The 16,564-nt window shown below is 40.1% G+C and overlaps 1 protein-coding gene across 1 annotated transcript; it reads left to right on the top strand.

Moving 5' to 3' along the window:
- Positions 1 to 600: 600 nt before the first annotated feature.
- plvapb (plasmalemma vesicle associated protein b) lies at positions 601 to 9,512 on the top strand. Its single transcript, XM_069680123.1, has 9 exons — positions 601 to 995; positions 1,078 to 1,254; positions 2,916 to 3,009; positions 3,354 to 3,555; positions 3,647 to 3,866; positions 6,715 to 6,864; positions 7,002 to 7,133; positions 7,587 to 7,694; positions 9,189 to 9,512. The coding sequence occupies exons 1-9, from the start codon at positions 813 to 815 to the stop codon at positions 9,195 to 9,197; spliced, it is 1,275 nt and encodes a 424-aa protein (XP_069536224.1). The 5' UTR covers positions 601 to 812; the 3' UTR covers positions 9,198 to 9,512.
- Positions 9,513 to 16,564: the final 7,052 nt, after the last annotated feature.

Genomic DNA, 16,564 nt, shown 5'->3' with positions numbered 1-16,564 from the left:
GGGCTGTTTCTTATTATGTTAATAGGCTGAATAATTTTACATAAGGAGGAAATACTGCATCCATGAGCCCAGACATGCTCTAACATGGAACAGATCCATTTTATTGATCCTTGTATCAACACTTAAAACCAGACTTGTGCTCAAACTCAGGGAATAAACTTTTCAGTGAAGCAGGAGACATCCAGCAGTCTTTTAATCAAGCTTAGCACATAGAAAAAATATTACATAATCAAGTTGTGCGGATTATTCAAAGAGGTAATGTATTGATCCAACTTTAAAAACTTCTAATCTACCTTTTTTGTGGAAAAAGCAGATAAGATTGAAATTATTATTTCAAGCAGAGTTTTTTTCCGTCTTAAAACATGCCTGTAGCTTTTAAACTTCATTTCTCAAATCTTTGTCCCGAGCAGTCGGAAAATTCCTGATGATTTGGAGACGGCGGTGCAGCTGGAGGAGGTAACTGTGACAGAGGTCGACGAGGGAGGAGAGGGAGGGGAGGAGAGGGAGGGGGGAGGTGAGGGCAGGGCCAGGATGGACTGGAAGTGTGCCTCCAGCATTTATAAACATGGCCCCTCCACACACCTAGAGGTCATTGTTTACATCCATCCATACGTGCCATTTGTGCCTGTCAGCGTGTGAAACAAACATCTCAGTGCTGCTTCTTCAGTTTCTGCCTGACAGAGTTCCTCAGCCTCAGCAGCTGATCCGCAGAGACACAAGAGATCCCATCAGAAGGGAAACCTTGTGGATTTTAACACAATTCCTGTGTAGCTCTTCCTCAACCAGCCGTCACCATTTCACCCCCAACAGCCATGTACAAGTCCAGCTACTCCTCGAGGGAGCCTCTGCACAGGACCAGAGGGAAGAGCTGCGGCTACTACATGAGGATCGTCTTCTTCTTCTCCTCTCTGATCCAGTCCCTCATCATCGTCAGCCTGGTGCTCTTCCTCGTCTACGGGCAGCCGGAGAAGACAGCCGAGGAGAAGAGGGTCAAGGTCAGTGAGTCTTTCCGCTGTTATAACCTCGGTTGCTTAGCTCAGATGTGATGCTGATGCTGCGTGGTGTCTTATTTTGAAGGAGCTGGATCTGAACGTCAACAGGCTGAGTGAGAACAACATCCAGCTGAGGAAGGAGAAAGGCGATCTGGGGGCTCAGCTGGAAGCTCGCACAGCAGAGAAAACCGCTCTGGAGGCAGATCTGGCCAAGCTGAAGACAGAAGCCAACAAAACAGTAACAACGCTGAGAGAAAGCATAGTAAGTACACGACTTTATTAATCATGACGTGCCGAGGAGCAGATTTTAACATGTTAATCTGCTTTGAGTGCACGACTCCTTTATGATGATTGTTTCCTTTGGCATTGTTGTAGTTTTCCCTTCGGTCATCAGGGTTGGAGGAAGTGTTCAGATCCTCTACGTAAGAAAAAGAACCAGTATGACTCTGTAAAAAATGTTCTTGACAAGTAAAAGTATGATCAGGAAAATGTACCTAAAGTACTAAAAGTGCAAACATTGAGAATTTCCCTTTGTTTGTAAGATAAGAGACTCCAACTGTTTGACAAACAAGCAATCGAAGAACCGACCAATCATTTTAGCCCTAATCGTATCTTTTACAGGTTTAAATCTCTGCTCTTGATATGCAAAGTTAAAGTCAGATAAATAAAGTGGAGGAAAATTTGACCTTAAGTCATTGAGTAACTCTTGATGCCTGTTCTGTTTCTTCCTTCTTGGATTGCAGTGTCGCTTTATGTTTGAAATGGACTAAATTGAACTGAGAATGCTGAAGATCGATGTTAATGAACTGTTTTCAGTTGTTGTTTGTGGACTGGTTAAAAGTTTTTTAAACTTCTGTTTAACGCTTTTCTTTTGACTTAATTTTCCCTTTTGAAATCGTAACACTTTTTTTTTAACACTTTAGTCTCCATTGTCTTTTATGCATACACAAGTAAACATCTTGTAAACTTACAGCTGCAAAGAGGAGGCTACAGTTTACAGTTGTGTAGCATACATAACTCAACTCTACTCTACTCAACTTTATTTATATAGCATTTCTCATACATACAAACATGCAACCCAAAGTGCTTCACAAAGGAACAAACAGACAGAAAAATACAACAGAAATTACAATTTAAAAATGAAATATACTCGTCTTCTTTCACTCTTATATAATTTTTCCATCAAAAATATTATTATTAAATAGATATATTAAATATATCTAACCACTGTCTGTCTGTGTGGGTTTGTTCCAAACCACTTTCTTCTAATGGCCTTCCCACCAGCAGTGAGTAGGATGTTTACCAAGTAATTATCTTCCTTCAGAACCACTGTAGTCATATCACCCAGATATAAAACACTTCTTTGGGATTATATTACCCTAAAACCTCGTTCAGTACTGGTTCACTCTATTTTGGGGCGGCTCCAGAAGATATGTGTTTGATCCATATGACCACGTCGCCTCCAGCATGCAGGTTTTCTTTTTATAAAAAAAGAGAATTAGATTTTTCCAATTAAATTCTCCATTTATGTGAATTTGTGGATGTCGGTGATGCTACACGAATATCCCGCCATTTATCTTCTGAAAGTGTGATTTTCACTTCCTTTTCCCGCTTAAGTTCTATATAAGATGTATGACAAGCCTGGCATTTCATTAAACTATAATGAAATGCAATGAAGTATGCCTTGAACAGAAATCACAACACACTGAATATGAATTTAATCTATGTTGCTGTTTGGTTGCGTCTCTTTTGGGTCGTGACTCACAATCTAAACTTGTGCTGTAAACGTACTGACACCCCGGCATGCGGTCAAACCGTTACAATGTACCTTGTTGTATCTCACCACTGTATTTAAAACTGTAACCATGAATCATTAATCATCCTGTAAATATAAACTTAATTATATATTTTTTTCATTTACAGGCAAACTGTGAGAAGAGGAGTGCGACAACACTGAGCTTATTCACACGGCGTCCGACCCCTCCCATCCAGGCTCCTGTTGTGGTCACTTCAAGCAGTATGTACGCTTCTACTCTGTGAACACTGGGGGAAATAATCTGTTGATAAACAATCGCTGCATCAGAAATGTTTCCCCCTGGCAATAATGAATGAAAGTGTAAATATATGTGCGTGTTAAGACTAATGAGGGTAAAATAAGAGCAGATGGATGCAAGAAAGTACTTTTAAGATATTAAGAACAACTTTTGGGTTGCATGCTAATGAAAAATCTCTTTATGAGTAAACCTGGCAACTCCAAAGTTCTTCTTCTTAATGTCAAATAACTGATCCAAAAGTCTTGCTGGCTTTATGAAGATGGCTCTTTTGGATAATAGTATTAAAGGGCTGTTTTCCACTCTGCAGGTGAAATGAAGACTCTGCAGAGCCTCAACGCGCAGCAGAAAGCCATGATTAATCTCATCGAGGCAAACTTCACTCAGATGGTTCAGTACCTGAGCCTGGAGAGAGACAACGCCCTGAAAGAGCGAGACACACACCACCAGGCGGCCATCATCCTGCGCAGGGAGAACAGCATGCAGAAGGAGCAGCTCACCACCTACACCAGGTAACCTGTCTGCCTCTCCATCTGTCTGCGCCTGTAGTCGAACATATCCAGATGAATCACATTAAAAGTTTGATTCCGTGTTTTTAATCAGGAAGTGTAAAGAGGACTTTGCTCACTCTTTGGACGGGATCCAAACGGTGACCAGGGATTTCCTGAACAGGATCAACAACCTGTTTCCCCACCAGCTCACCTTTCACCTCACCTGCGACAGCCAGCAGGAGCAGATGGAGAAGATCCGAAACAGCTGCACCAACCTGTCCAGAGACGTGGAGAACAAGTTCCAGCTGTACTTGGACAAAGTGGGCAACAAGGTGTGTAGGGCGCATTTAATTGTTCTTTGATCTTGTGTTATTACTTCAAATGCATTTACTTTGTCTTTAGAGGGATTAGGCAGTGAAATAACTACTAATACTGTACAAACTTACTGTACGAAAGTACTCTGATCCTCAACATCTAAAAGTATTGAAGTATTATCAGCAAAATGTGCTTAAAGTAACAGTTTTTAAACTTCTACCTACAGAAAACAACACGATAAATCTAATGGGAAAAACATTTTGCTGCAGACATTTGTATTTAATTTTCAAACTTTTTAAATGTTTGCTTATTTAGTTTGTTAAAAAACTATAATTTGGGGCGCCGGTTTAGCTCAGCAGTTAAAACGTGCATCCCATATACGGAGGCTACAGCCCTTGATGCAGAGGCCCAGGGTTAGACTCCCTCTGTCGGCCCTTTGCTGTGTGTCGTCCCCACTCTTTTCTCCCCTGTTTCCAACACGATCCACTGTCCTCTCTCTTAAATAAAAGGCATACAAGGCCAAAAAATACATCTAATTTTACTATTTTAGGCCTCCAGATTTGATTAAAATGAAACCATGTGCAGTTAAGAAGGAAAGTCTCCCTTTGGTGGATCTGCTGACGGCTCACAGAAATGTGACAATCAAACAATCAGACATTGCTTATTTCTAAGTGGACACACGCCTAAACGTTTGGGACCCACTGGTTTAACACATTAATTTTTAACACATTCCTGCTCAAAGTCTAAAAAGAACCTCACTCAAAAATATGAAGAAATTACAAAAAAATATGTCACGGAGCAAAAACTTCACTAATTCTCAAATTTGCATAAAAGGGAAGTATTTAAATAACAAACCTCAGAATTATTCATAATCACAGTAAAGTACTAAGTGTTCTATCCACCATGTTTATACAGGTTTTTTAGTTCAGTCCATAAAAAAAGTCCTTAAAGCCGATGAAATATCCCAAAGAACAAATTGAATAGGAAGCCAACTCCTCCAGGGAGGAAGTCTACCCGCCGCATCATTCGTGATAAATCTCGCTAAAGAGACAGACGACCTTTGAGGTGGACTCGGGGTCAAAGCCCCGGGTGAAGCGTGTGGCCCTGCTGACACAGCAGCACTGTGCAGAACAACAAAAACATATCCTCTCTAACTCTCTTTTTTTTTTACTCCTTAAAGCAATATTTGATCTGGATACAAAACTCAGAGAGGGGCCAAAAGTCATTATCTTTCCTGAAGCGTTTGTTCCCGTTCTTTGTTCTTTTTACCTGCTGTTTTCATGGAGCCAACTTTTCCATCATAGATTCATCAAACTGTCATAAAGTAGCTGCACTCGTCTTCACTGACACTTTTTTAAAGCTTTTTTTTCCCCATTTAAACTGCATTTAACATGAACAAAAAGCAGCACAGCACAGCACAATACAGTGACTGTAAGACTCAATTACAAGCAGCAGAGTATTTTCTCCTTTAATTAACTTACTGTTGATCTTGTAGCGAAAAAAACATCCTTCACATTTATCCAGAGCGCTTGGGGTAAAGGAAAACTGTGATTTACTCAATATGTAGTCCAGGTCGGTACTCACAGGTACTGCGAACGTGGAGCCAAAACTGTGTGTCTCTTGTTTTTGCTGCATTATTAATGTCACTTAAAAGTGCTGTTGTTCTGCACTTCTCCATTCTCATCTTGTTCAGACAGGAGTTTGTCTGTTTGCATACAAATCTCTTTTTTTAATTAAACTCACAAAGATAAACTTCTCTCTTAAAATGATAATAAAATTATCTATAGAGCGCCTTTCAAAACAGATGTTAACAAAGTGCTTTGACAGACAAAGCAAAGGCAGGAACTCGGACAAAAGGCAGGGCAAACGCAAAAGGTCAGCAAGTAAAAACAGACGATAAAAAGATTCTGAGAGGGGGAAAAAATAACAGATTAAAAGATTTGAAACAGTAAGATGAATAAAATCAATAAAGGACGGTAAGAGTAGAACATCAGACAGGTTAAGAGTGTTTGTTAAGTGATTTAAAATAAGTCATTTATAAGAAGTCACTGCTCCTGCACTCGTCTCCTCAGGTAGGTCGTTCCAAAGCCGAGGGGCCTTTTAATAAATAAAAATAAATAAATAAATACATGAAAATGTCAAGTAGAATATCAGCCAATCCTGAGTTAGAACCAGATTATATTTTGCATCTTCTCTTTTAAGATTGACTTAGATAATAATCGATTAATTGATCAAACATTGCAGCTGTAACTTTTTTGTCGTGTCATGAGGAGTTTCTGCCTCATGTTTGTAAAAGAGTTAACATTAGACATACCTGGTGATATGATGTAGTCTAATATTCCCCTTCAAACTGCTTCTATGACACTCAGTCGCTCATGTGTCTGTTAAAACGTCTCGAACAGAAGGCCGAGACGTTTCACGTCAGAAAACTTAACAATGACATCGTCCACTAATATTTTAATTAAATGCGTTTTGTTCTGGCGGGGGTTGAGCCCTGGAAGAAAAGCATCAGTCACTTTTCTCAATGATTGGTGTTTCACATGAGTGTTTACACTGCACTGTCAAATCAATGATCTGCTCCGTATTTAGTAAAACATAATTAAGCCTTCATCAGTGTCGCAGGCCCTCAGCGGTTGATTCAGAGCTCCTCGGGGACACATTCAGTGTAGAGTTAAATCCCAGGACAGTGTCTACAGCGTGTTCTCCATTGTGATGCCGAGGGGAATGTACATTAACAAACACCCACATTGATAGATGGAAATAGACTCATTGTACACAAAAACAAGTGTGATTATGTCAAGACAACATCTGGAAACATGTTCAGTCGTTCTTCAACCATGGAAATGATTTTCTTCTTTCTTGCAGGTGGCAGAGATCCAGTCCCTGTCGAGCCGTCTGGAGGTGCGGAACACTCATTTGAACTCTGACCTGCAGAAGTGTGAACTCAATCACAGCGAGACGGTCGCTGAGGCCACCAAGAAGCTAGAGCTCAAGCAAAAGACCCACGACGACCAGGTAGTTTATGGTTGTGCATACATGTGTGTGTGTGGAAACAGATCAAAGAAGAACTTTGATTGTGCTCTTGCATGAGGGAGATGAGGGTGTAAAAGTTTGTTTTGCCATTTAAAGTCACACATGCATGTTTTGTTCAGGTGGAGAAGTTACTGATTGAGCAGAACCGGCTGAGGGATCAGAAGAAGCTGCAGGAGGACACGCTGGCCCTGAGAGACAAAGAGCTTCAGACCCTCCAGCGAATGCTCCCGAACGCTCAGCCCAACTTTAAGGTAAAACAAACACAGACGACAGACTAGACATTTTCTCCTCACAGACATATGAAAGGAAATACTGGAAGGCTGTCCAATCAGTCAGGGGATTTAAACAAGTTAAAAATCCCTCTTGTTTAACCTTCAGGCCTGTCCTCTGCAGAGCATCAGGCTAAATGTCTTGTATTTGTCCTTCTGTGAGTACCGTCCTCCCCTGTACGATTACATAAGGTTTACTCCAGTGGGGAGGTAAGCTGGTGCGCTTGGACTCAGCAGAAAAGAGGAATCTGAGGGCAGCAGCAGCAGGAAGGATGGGCAGGCGAGATAACGGAGGAAAAGCTTCAGTCAAAAGTTCACAAAGAGCTACTTTTCAAACTTTACGGCTGTTAGTGCTGGTGTCAGAAAAGCTGCACAAACATGGTATCTGTGTTAAATTGTTGTAATAATACTAAGATGTTCTCTTTTGTTTTACAGCCTTCTCTTCCTAAACCTGTTGGTGTTCTGGCAGCCCCGCAGCTGGGCGGACAGGCTCCCCCGAAGTGGCCCTTTGTTGCAGCACCGGGCATCAGCAAAACGCCAACGGTAAACTTTGTACATTTAAATATCATAATCAGAATATAGTGTGTAATTACACTGTAATTTTTTTGGTTGATTGTGCAAAGCAAAATTGTTCAATTCAGGATTTATTAAATTATTAATTATACTTAAATTAGCAAAAGAATAAGTTAAACTTTTACCTTTGGTTAAAGTTCTTTGGTGGGTTTTGTTATGAAACTGCTAAAATCATGACTGAGAGTCTGCAGACATCGTGGTGGCTCTGTGAGGCTGCACTGAAAGCTAACATCATTTTTTAACATTAAAAATAAATAAATATATAAATAAATGAATAAATAACAATAATCATAATAATAATAACGCTAACAGGCTGAAGCTAGTGTAATGTTTACCATGGTCTTGATTTAGCGTTTAGCATGCTACTGCTAACTAACTCTGCTAATTGGCAAAGAATAGAAGAGAATGTCACCAATTTAGCAAGTATTTGCTCCTTAAAGGTAAAATAAGTAGGATTTTTCTTGCATTTTGTCAACAACACATTCAAACTGCGCCCCTCCTCCTGGGCTCTTCGTCACCAGAAGCTCACTATCACTCTATAGAGAACACGCCCCCCCCCCCCGCCGAGCTAACACCGACAGCATCACAGTTACTTTTTGCGCTAGCATGCTAAGCGCCGGTTAGCTTCTCCTACATGGTTTGAGGCACCTACCTGTCCAACAGAAAGAAAGCCAACTCTGCATCGCTCTGTCGTCATGATCGCCGGTCTGAATGGGGCCCAGTCGCTAATTTGAACCACTCCCACACTCACCTGTACGCTGTGATTGGCTCAGGGAACCACAACAGCGCCCCTCCTTAAAACGTCCCGTGAAAAGCGAAACAACAGAATAGATGCAGAGGGAAGGGTCTCGCAAGGGTCTGCACGCACACTCACCAACACACATGTGTAGAGGCCCATAAGTGATGATTTATATTATATTTGTTAAAGTCTATATTTTATTTTTCTAGGAAAGTCCTACTTATTATACCTTTGAACTGAAGTATTGGACAGTTAAAATTCAAAAGTGAAGGGATTACAAAAGTTGTTACACTTCGTCCTGTGGCGACCATGAATGTGTGAAGCGAGTTTTATGGCTGATGCATCCAACAGTTGAGATATTTCACTCAAACCCACAAATGTAAACCTACAGGAAAGAACAGACACAGGTTTATCCTCCGAGGAACATGAACGTCTGCAGTAAATATCATGTAAATCAATCCGATAGATCAGCATCAAATTGTTGGACCAACAGACTGCTATCTCTGTAGCCTTTATGCTAGCACAGGCTAACGAAAAGCACCAAACAGACAAACTTAAGGTGACTTCGGTGTTTGCACTTTTTATTAAGTGTGTCCGAACGTTCTTCTTCCTCTTTGTTTCAAATAAACTGTGTAAACATTAATTCCAGTGCTTAGATTTTTCAAAGTCTTTTCTTATTGTTGTCATTAATATTTGATTATAATTATCAATGTTTTGTCTTCCAGGTGAGATGAAATGCACCAGGACAACAACTGAAGGCCGCTGTGATCAACATTTGACTTAAAGAACATGTAGATATTCCTGATACACTTTCACACACCCTGTAAATACTCCACTGTAATAACATATTTACTGTTGCTGGTCTGTGCATGCTTTGAAATGTGTGTTTGACTTTAAACGTTTGCTGTGAAAAGCCTCGATATCTACCGGGGTAAATGTAAAGACATTCCTGACACTGGTGTAAATATTTGTCGTTGTGTGTCACTCACTGTTGTTTGTGTAGTTCTGAGAATCTTTACCTTTATAAATAAAACACAATTAGCCACACACGAACTCGCTCCTGAACTGGTTTGTCCTCAGTCTCTTTTGTCTCTCCAGGATTCAAAATAAAAAACCTCTCAGACCGTGTTGTTGGCAGCAGCTGCTCGCTCTGCAGCTATAAACAGAACGATCCTGAAATAGCTTCATTTATGTTTCCTCGTGATTCACACCTTTGAATTCCTACCGCAGTCCGGATGGCAGTACATACAACGACCAAGACGTGAACACGTCATCACATCCGCAGCCCTTCACAGTCCCTATGACGTCATGTCAGATATAAGAAAAAGGAAATTTGACATGAATTAAACTAAATTATGTATTTTATTCAGCTTAAACTGTTAATCTTTTAATTTCCACTTTAAAGGGGCATTTTATGAGTAGCTGTACAGTAGCTGTTTAATAAGCTGTTCTCAGGCTTTACTGCTTCCTCTTCCTCTCATGAGCACGTACAGTCCTGTCGCTGGAAACAGTCTGTGTTTTCTTAGAGCCTTTTTTATGATTATGATGTTTCAATAAGCTGAAGTAACATATTATATCTAAGAGGGTGTGAAACATGTTGTTTTCCAAATAATATAAAATGGTCTGAATTGCTTTTTGCGTCTGACTGTGAGAGCTTCATTACCACTGATAATGTAACACTGTATGATTTAAAACAGGGCTGCAGCTAAAGATGATTTACATTCATGATTAATCTGCTGATAACATTCATGATTAATCATTTAATGTATGAAATATTTAAAAAAGGTTGACAATGCTAACAAGTTTCTAGATCCCAAAGAGAGATCTTCAACTTTTTTTGTCCAACCAAAATCCGAAACCAAAAGACTCTTCAATGAAAAATGAAAATCATAAGTAAGAAAAAAAACAAATAATTCCATTTAAGAGAGCGGAATCAAACCAAGTGTTTGATGTGTATAAAAAGGCTGATTTAATTTATCGATAATCAGAATTTTGTTTAAAGCTCCTATGAGCAACTTTCAGTTTGTGTTGATTGTGGCGCCCCCTGTGGACAAAGTGGTTGCTGATCTTGTCCTGTACTTGTATAAGTCGTGTTGTCTAATGATCAATCTCCTCAAACATATCAAACATATCACTCAGTGTGAATCTGGCTGATTTGGCAGCCCAAAGTGAGTCGCCTCGTCTGACACCTCCCCCCCAGCAGTGGTTACAGGCATTAAAAATAACTGTAAAGATATAATCAATCTTGTCGCTGAAGGTCTTGTTTGCTTTTGTAGCTCATATAGAAGCATCAGTATTCATTTCAGTCCGTTTCATAACCAGCTAAAAACTCCTCACAGGAGCTTTAATTTGACTACTAATTGATAAATCCAACAGTTCCATCTCTGCTGAATCATATAAATATAATGTATACATTCAGGTATAATATTACATCTATCACCAGAGGGTAAAATGTGCAGAATTAAAAGCTTTAATTTAATTTGTGCGCTACCCGGGTGGTACACAGCGAGTTGTGTCCTCAGCTCCACGTTTATGTTTTCAATAAATTATGTAGAGTATTGCAATGTATCGCAATATTAATCGTATCCTGACCCATGTATCGTGATACGTATCGATTTTTTTTTTTTACTTAATTTTTACAATTGTTAACAGACAGAAAAACAACACAAAGCAATGAGAACAGTTGGTCATCTATAAATTCTAATGTTATAGAGATGGAAATGCATGTCATAGTGGCTCAGAAATCACTTCCTTCTCTCCGTATTGCAAAAAATGTTCTGCCCTCAGATTTAGTGAGAAAGTCAGTCTCTCCATACTTTCAATATTAGTCACAATATCCAGTCTCTGTTGGAGGTTTGGATTGTAACCTTTTTTGTGTTACCACTTTTTTGCTGGCTGCTTATAATCTGCAATGTTGCCCGGATAAATTTGATGTATGTAATACTTCACACACTAACTTCCTGTATGTTCGAATTACAATGTTTGAGTTCAATTTCTTTTTTTACTTGTACCTAAATTTGCTTACTTTGACATTTCCTCCTTAATATTTCTAATAAGCCTCGGTAAATTATAACAGACTGCTGCAGACTCTCTGAAAGACAGTTAATTACATTTGAACTACTTTTCCTCATTGAGATGAGAATGATGCTTGTATTTTCTTTCTCCTATAACAGCTTATAGTCCCTAAGAACTTCAGTCTTTTTGAAAAGTTTCCATCAGACATTGAAAATGACACAAAGACAGAACAAATATCTCAGATTCCTTCCATGTTGCATCATAAAACCTCGACCTGTGCATTCACACTCCCAGGCTTACTGTAGTGATGGATGTGAGTGTACCAGGTGAGGGAGTCCACCTCCTGTCCCGAGGAAATCCTTTGTCTAACATGAAGTGTTTTCGATCCCACGTATAGAGCTGAACAAACAGGTCACATAGACTCACACACACACACACACTCCCTGACTTAAAGTCAAACGGGTTCAGGGTGGAGCGGGGGACGCCAGCCGTGCATCTCAGGACGCCAATGAATCACACCACAGGAAACTGACGGACAGGAAGGTAAAGTCACCGCTTATTAGTCAGCTGTGAATCATACTATGACTTAAGTTAGGTGAGTCATTCTACAAGATTAAGTATGGGACGAGTCATATGTTTCAAGTTTTCTCTATTTAATAAATTCTATTCATGGCAGAAATAAAGTAATTATTATGAACTAACATTTAAATATGAGCACAAATCTGTTAGCGCTGCTTCTTAAAAAGTGTAATTTAATCTGGTACCAGTATTTATGGTGTCCAGAGGATGTGTCCTAAAGACTGTATCATATATACCTGTTTATTTTGTGTAACTTTATTAATAATCTCACTGTTTGCGTTTCTTTGGTCTCTTGTTAATGCCTCATCAGTCATAAAGCCGTCTCTACTGCTTCTTTATTAAAATTTCATATTCAAATAGACCTGCCTTGCATTGTTTCAGAGGATTGTTTCACCTGTTAAAATCATATTTACCTTTTTCTTAAGATTAGAGACCAATTTTAATCCGTCCCATCGTGTACTTATCACTAACTTATTACTCTTATCTGTCTAACTGTATTCCTGATTTCAATCCAAAGACAATTGCTGCTTGAAACTAAATTATTTTCCATTATCTATACCACTTATCCTGTTCAGGGTCGCAGGGCTGCTGGAGCCTATCCCAGCTGTCATTGGGTGAGAGGCGGGGTACACCTGCAGCTGTGGCTCAGTGTCGGTCGTCTTTCAATCGGAAGGTCGGAGGTTCGATCCCCAGCTCCCTCAGGCTACATGTCGAAGTGTCCTTGGGTGAGAACCCCAGATTGCTCCCGGTGGCATAGCCAACGGGTATGAATGTGATAACTGATTGACAACTGGGCACTTTATGTAGCAGCCTCTGCGATATGTGATATGTAGTGTAAAAGCAGCTTTAAGTGGTAGCAAGACTAGAAAAGTGTAATATAAGTACAGTCCATTTACACCCTGGAAGGGTCACCAGTCAATCACAGGGCTGACACATAGAGACAGACAACCTTTCATGCTCACAATCACACTTACGGGCAATTTTAGAGTCACCAATGAACCTAACGAGCATGTGTTTAAACGGTGGGAAGGACGGAGGGAACCCATGCATGCACAGGGAGAACATGCAAACTGCACACAGAAAGGCCACTACATCTGAACCGGGATTCAAACCAGGAACCGTTTGGTTTTAAGGGGACAGCGCTAACCACTGGACCAACGGGCAGCCCAAATTCTTTTAAATTCCTTTATGAACTGAATGTACATATTTCCTTTCATGTTTATTAGGACAGGTTTATAATGTGGTTTACTTCTCCATTCAGAAAGTTCCAGATTCTAATTATATTATTTAACTTATTTGGCAAATTTTGATAAATGTTATTCAGCAAAGTTAGTGGTGACTGAGCCGGTGGCCCACTGAGAGCTTTTGCTTTTGCAGCATTCTGCAGTAGGCAGAAGTGACGTAGTGTTCTGTCGGTCTCTGCTGAGTTGCAAATAAACGGTCACTTCAGCCAAACAAACATAGTAAAGGTTAATGATCACAGAGGATGTTACTTCAAAAACAGTCAGAACTGCCGAGGCCACTGCTCGAATCTCTTTTAGACTGAGGTCCAAAAATACACCTGCAGTTACCACTTATTACCACTTGTTGCCAAAGGTGCCAAGAAAGATGAAGATTAATATTTTGCAATTTGAAGGTTTTGGTTTCGGTATCCTTATAAGAAAACCAATGTTTTGTAATACAATTAGGAACCCATGCATTCACATGTTCACAGTTGTTGTAAACAGAGAACACAATACAACTTCAAAGACAAACCGGGGCTCCAAAATTTACTGCCACTAAATGACAGCAAGTCCCGCTTTTAGCCTAAACTCTCCCCTGTGTAATTAATCAGAGTGAACATGAAAGAGGACTAAAAGGCTGACAGAGCGGTGCGGAAAGAGGAAAGGTCAGGTAGCAGAGACAGAGAGGAGAGAGACTAAAAAGGCAGAGAGACAGGCAGTTAGGCTGGTGTACAGCAGGGCAAATGTCGTCAGAGACTGAGGGAGACGTAACCGACCAGGGAAGAAAGGTTGTGGAGTTCAACGAGGAAACATAAATATTTGATCATTTCCAGATTGACAGGGGAACAAAGGGCAGAGAGAGCATCGCCTCCTCAAACGGCCCTTTCCCACAGAGAGCAGAGAGGAGAGCTGGGAGCTGGACTAACAATGTAAATAACAATGACATAAATCCAATCTGATTATGTACATACTAAATGTGATGGTAACTAATGTGTAGCAAGAAAATAGACCACGCCCACTGAATCTTTGTATAAACAATCATTTATTTCAGGGGGAAAAAATCACATTCATGTGATGAAGGTATTATGAACATTTATACAACAGTTAGCTCCGACCAAGTGATCTGATTGGACAAGAGGCATTCCATGAGTGCTGATACAGAGAACAACATCACTCCGCCTCAGCCAGGGGTTCTGAATCAAGCTGGTGCCTCTGAATCACACAGCAGACTCTTATTTTCCTGGTTAATGATCAATTAAAACAAACAGATACATGTACGTGATAAAAACAGCTGATCTGTGGTAACCTGGGTGAATGAGAACGTTTGGGTTGCTTGGCAACAAAAGTCCAGATTCAGTTAAGCTGATGAACTAGTTGAGTTGGTGGAGCAAATAATAATCTGTTTTTGATTATTACTGTTTACTACTATTTGCCGCTGTATAACTGTTGTATAAAAGCAATATCACACTGGAGGTTGTGATGTGTTACTGAATATCAGTACGGCTGTGATTTGGTGGTAGACACGAGGCCGCAGGTACAACATCACTTCCTCTCATTTAATTTAAGTGCATAATGTGGCAGCATGAAAATGCATGCAATGAATCCTGCTTGTGCCTTTTCTCCAGCCTTGCAAACAATTAATAAGACTTGGGCATCGTTAAACAAGTAATGACAAGTAAAATGTCATTGTACTTCTACTTGCACTTTGCAATATTTTCTATGTTGGATCAAATGTTTAAAGCTCCTGTGAAGAACTTTTGGTTTGTGTTGATTTTGGCACCCCCTGTGGACAAAGCTGTACCTCTTATCTCTTTGCTGATTTTGTCCTGTACATGTTTAAATGGTTTACAACAAAAAAAATCTCATCCTGCTTTCTTTAACAGTCATCTGTATCACTCACTTTTGATTTTTGCCCTGGAAAATGTAAACAAAGGCAGCGTGCAGTTAATCGCCTCATCTGACACCTCCTCCGCCAGCTGTTTCAGGCATTAAAAATAACGATATAGAAATAATCAATCTTGTCGCTGATGGTCTGGTTTGCTTTCGTAGGTCATATAGAGTAATCAAAATTAATTTCAGTCTGTTTCATAACCAGCGAAAAACTCCTCACAGGAGCTTTAATGTGAGGTAGGTTGCTTGTAAAAAGAATTCTAAGTCCCTTCACAGTGTTGTGGAATTTTCTACCCCCTCGGTGAGGAGGGGGAAGCTAGGAAGCGAGACAGGCTTCACAAAACAATCGTTTCTTCAGCTAAAGGAGACAAGTCTGACACACTAAAGACTGATACACAAGATAAGTCATTTATACAGGCTGGGCCTCATCTGCAGCTTGACAATAAGGGAGGCCAGAGAGAGCTTTTATGTCTGAGCATGACTACAGGAGAAACAGCAAAGCACCAACAGTAGACTGATAACATCAGCATCCAACTGGTGTATACTCAGTGATGGTTAGAGAGAGCTTAAAAGCCTGATACTTCCTTCAGGAGTTGGTAGCTTTAAAAACAGATGTAAAAGGAGCGTGAATAATGGACTTTTATTGAGTGTCTATGCAGCTGAAATAGGCAACTTATACCAACATTTTTTGTCTAAAAGATGATGACATTTAAATGGTATGTTTTCCTGATTCATTGCCCCCTAGAGGTAAAGTAAGAAATATTCAGCTGTCTGTTTGATTTGATGAATTTGCTTTTTTATGTATGAAATAACTGTCTACTTACTAAGGGCCATCTGTGTCTAATGTACACAAGCATGCACAGAAGACAATAAATACATGTGAAGTATCAAAAATACGCGAGCCATCTTATACACATTCAGTGCAGCTGAAACGATACCTGACCTGACCTCTAGAAAAATGTTCCTCATTGTCCTGCGTTGCGAGTAAACAGCTCGGTGACCTTGCAGATGTCTTCAGTTGGCTTACTTTTAATGATCTTGGCCGTTATGTTGCGTCCTAAGAGCCCAATATTCACCTATCAAAGGCTTTCACACACTATTTTTAAATTACGACTCAAATTTGCCAAACCCTTCATCAAGCACACGAGGCCTTTGAGGCACCTGTCATCACTCTGAAACTATTTCAGTCTGTTAAACAGCATCAACAGAAAACAAACATGTCTGTGTCTTGGGAGCCGACTGATCCTGCAGCCAAGAACATGAACTCCATTCTCTCTGCTCCTGCTGAGCCTCGCAGACTGGCACGCTGCCGAGGCTGTGCGCTTTCTGGCCTAGTTTCTTTATTGATCCTCTGGGACCAAACAAGGAGGCATCCTTTCCCTCTAAACAGATAT

The sequence above is a fragment of the Semicossyphus pulcher genome, unplaced genomic scaffold (genome assembly GCF_022749685.1).
Source record: "Semicossyphus pulcher isolate SPU_LCO1_2020_fin unplaced genomic scaffold, fSemPul1.0.p SCAF_4, whole genome shotgun sequence".
NCBI classification, from domain to species: Eukaryota; Metazoa; Chordata; class Actinopteri; order Labriformes; family Labridae; genus Semicossyphus; species Semicossyphus pulcher.
This window is presented reverse-complemented; position numbering and strand designations above follow the sequence as displayed.

Coding starts and splice junctions, on each gene's coding strand:
- plvapb (XM_069680123.1), top strand. CDS start 813: ATGTACAAGTCCAGCTACTCCTCGAGGGAGCCTCTGCACAGGACCAGA. Junction 996..1,077: donor CCGAGGAGAAGAGGGTCAAG/GTCAGTGAGTCT, acceptor CTTATTTTGAAG/GAGCTGGATCTGAACGTCAA. Junction 3,867..6,714: donor TGGACAAAGTGGGCAACAAG/GTGTGTAGGGCG, acceptor TCTTTCTTGCAG/GTGGCAGAGATCCAGTCCCT.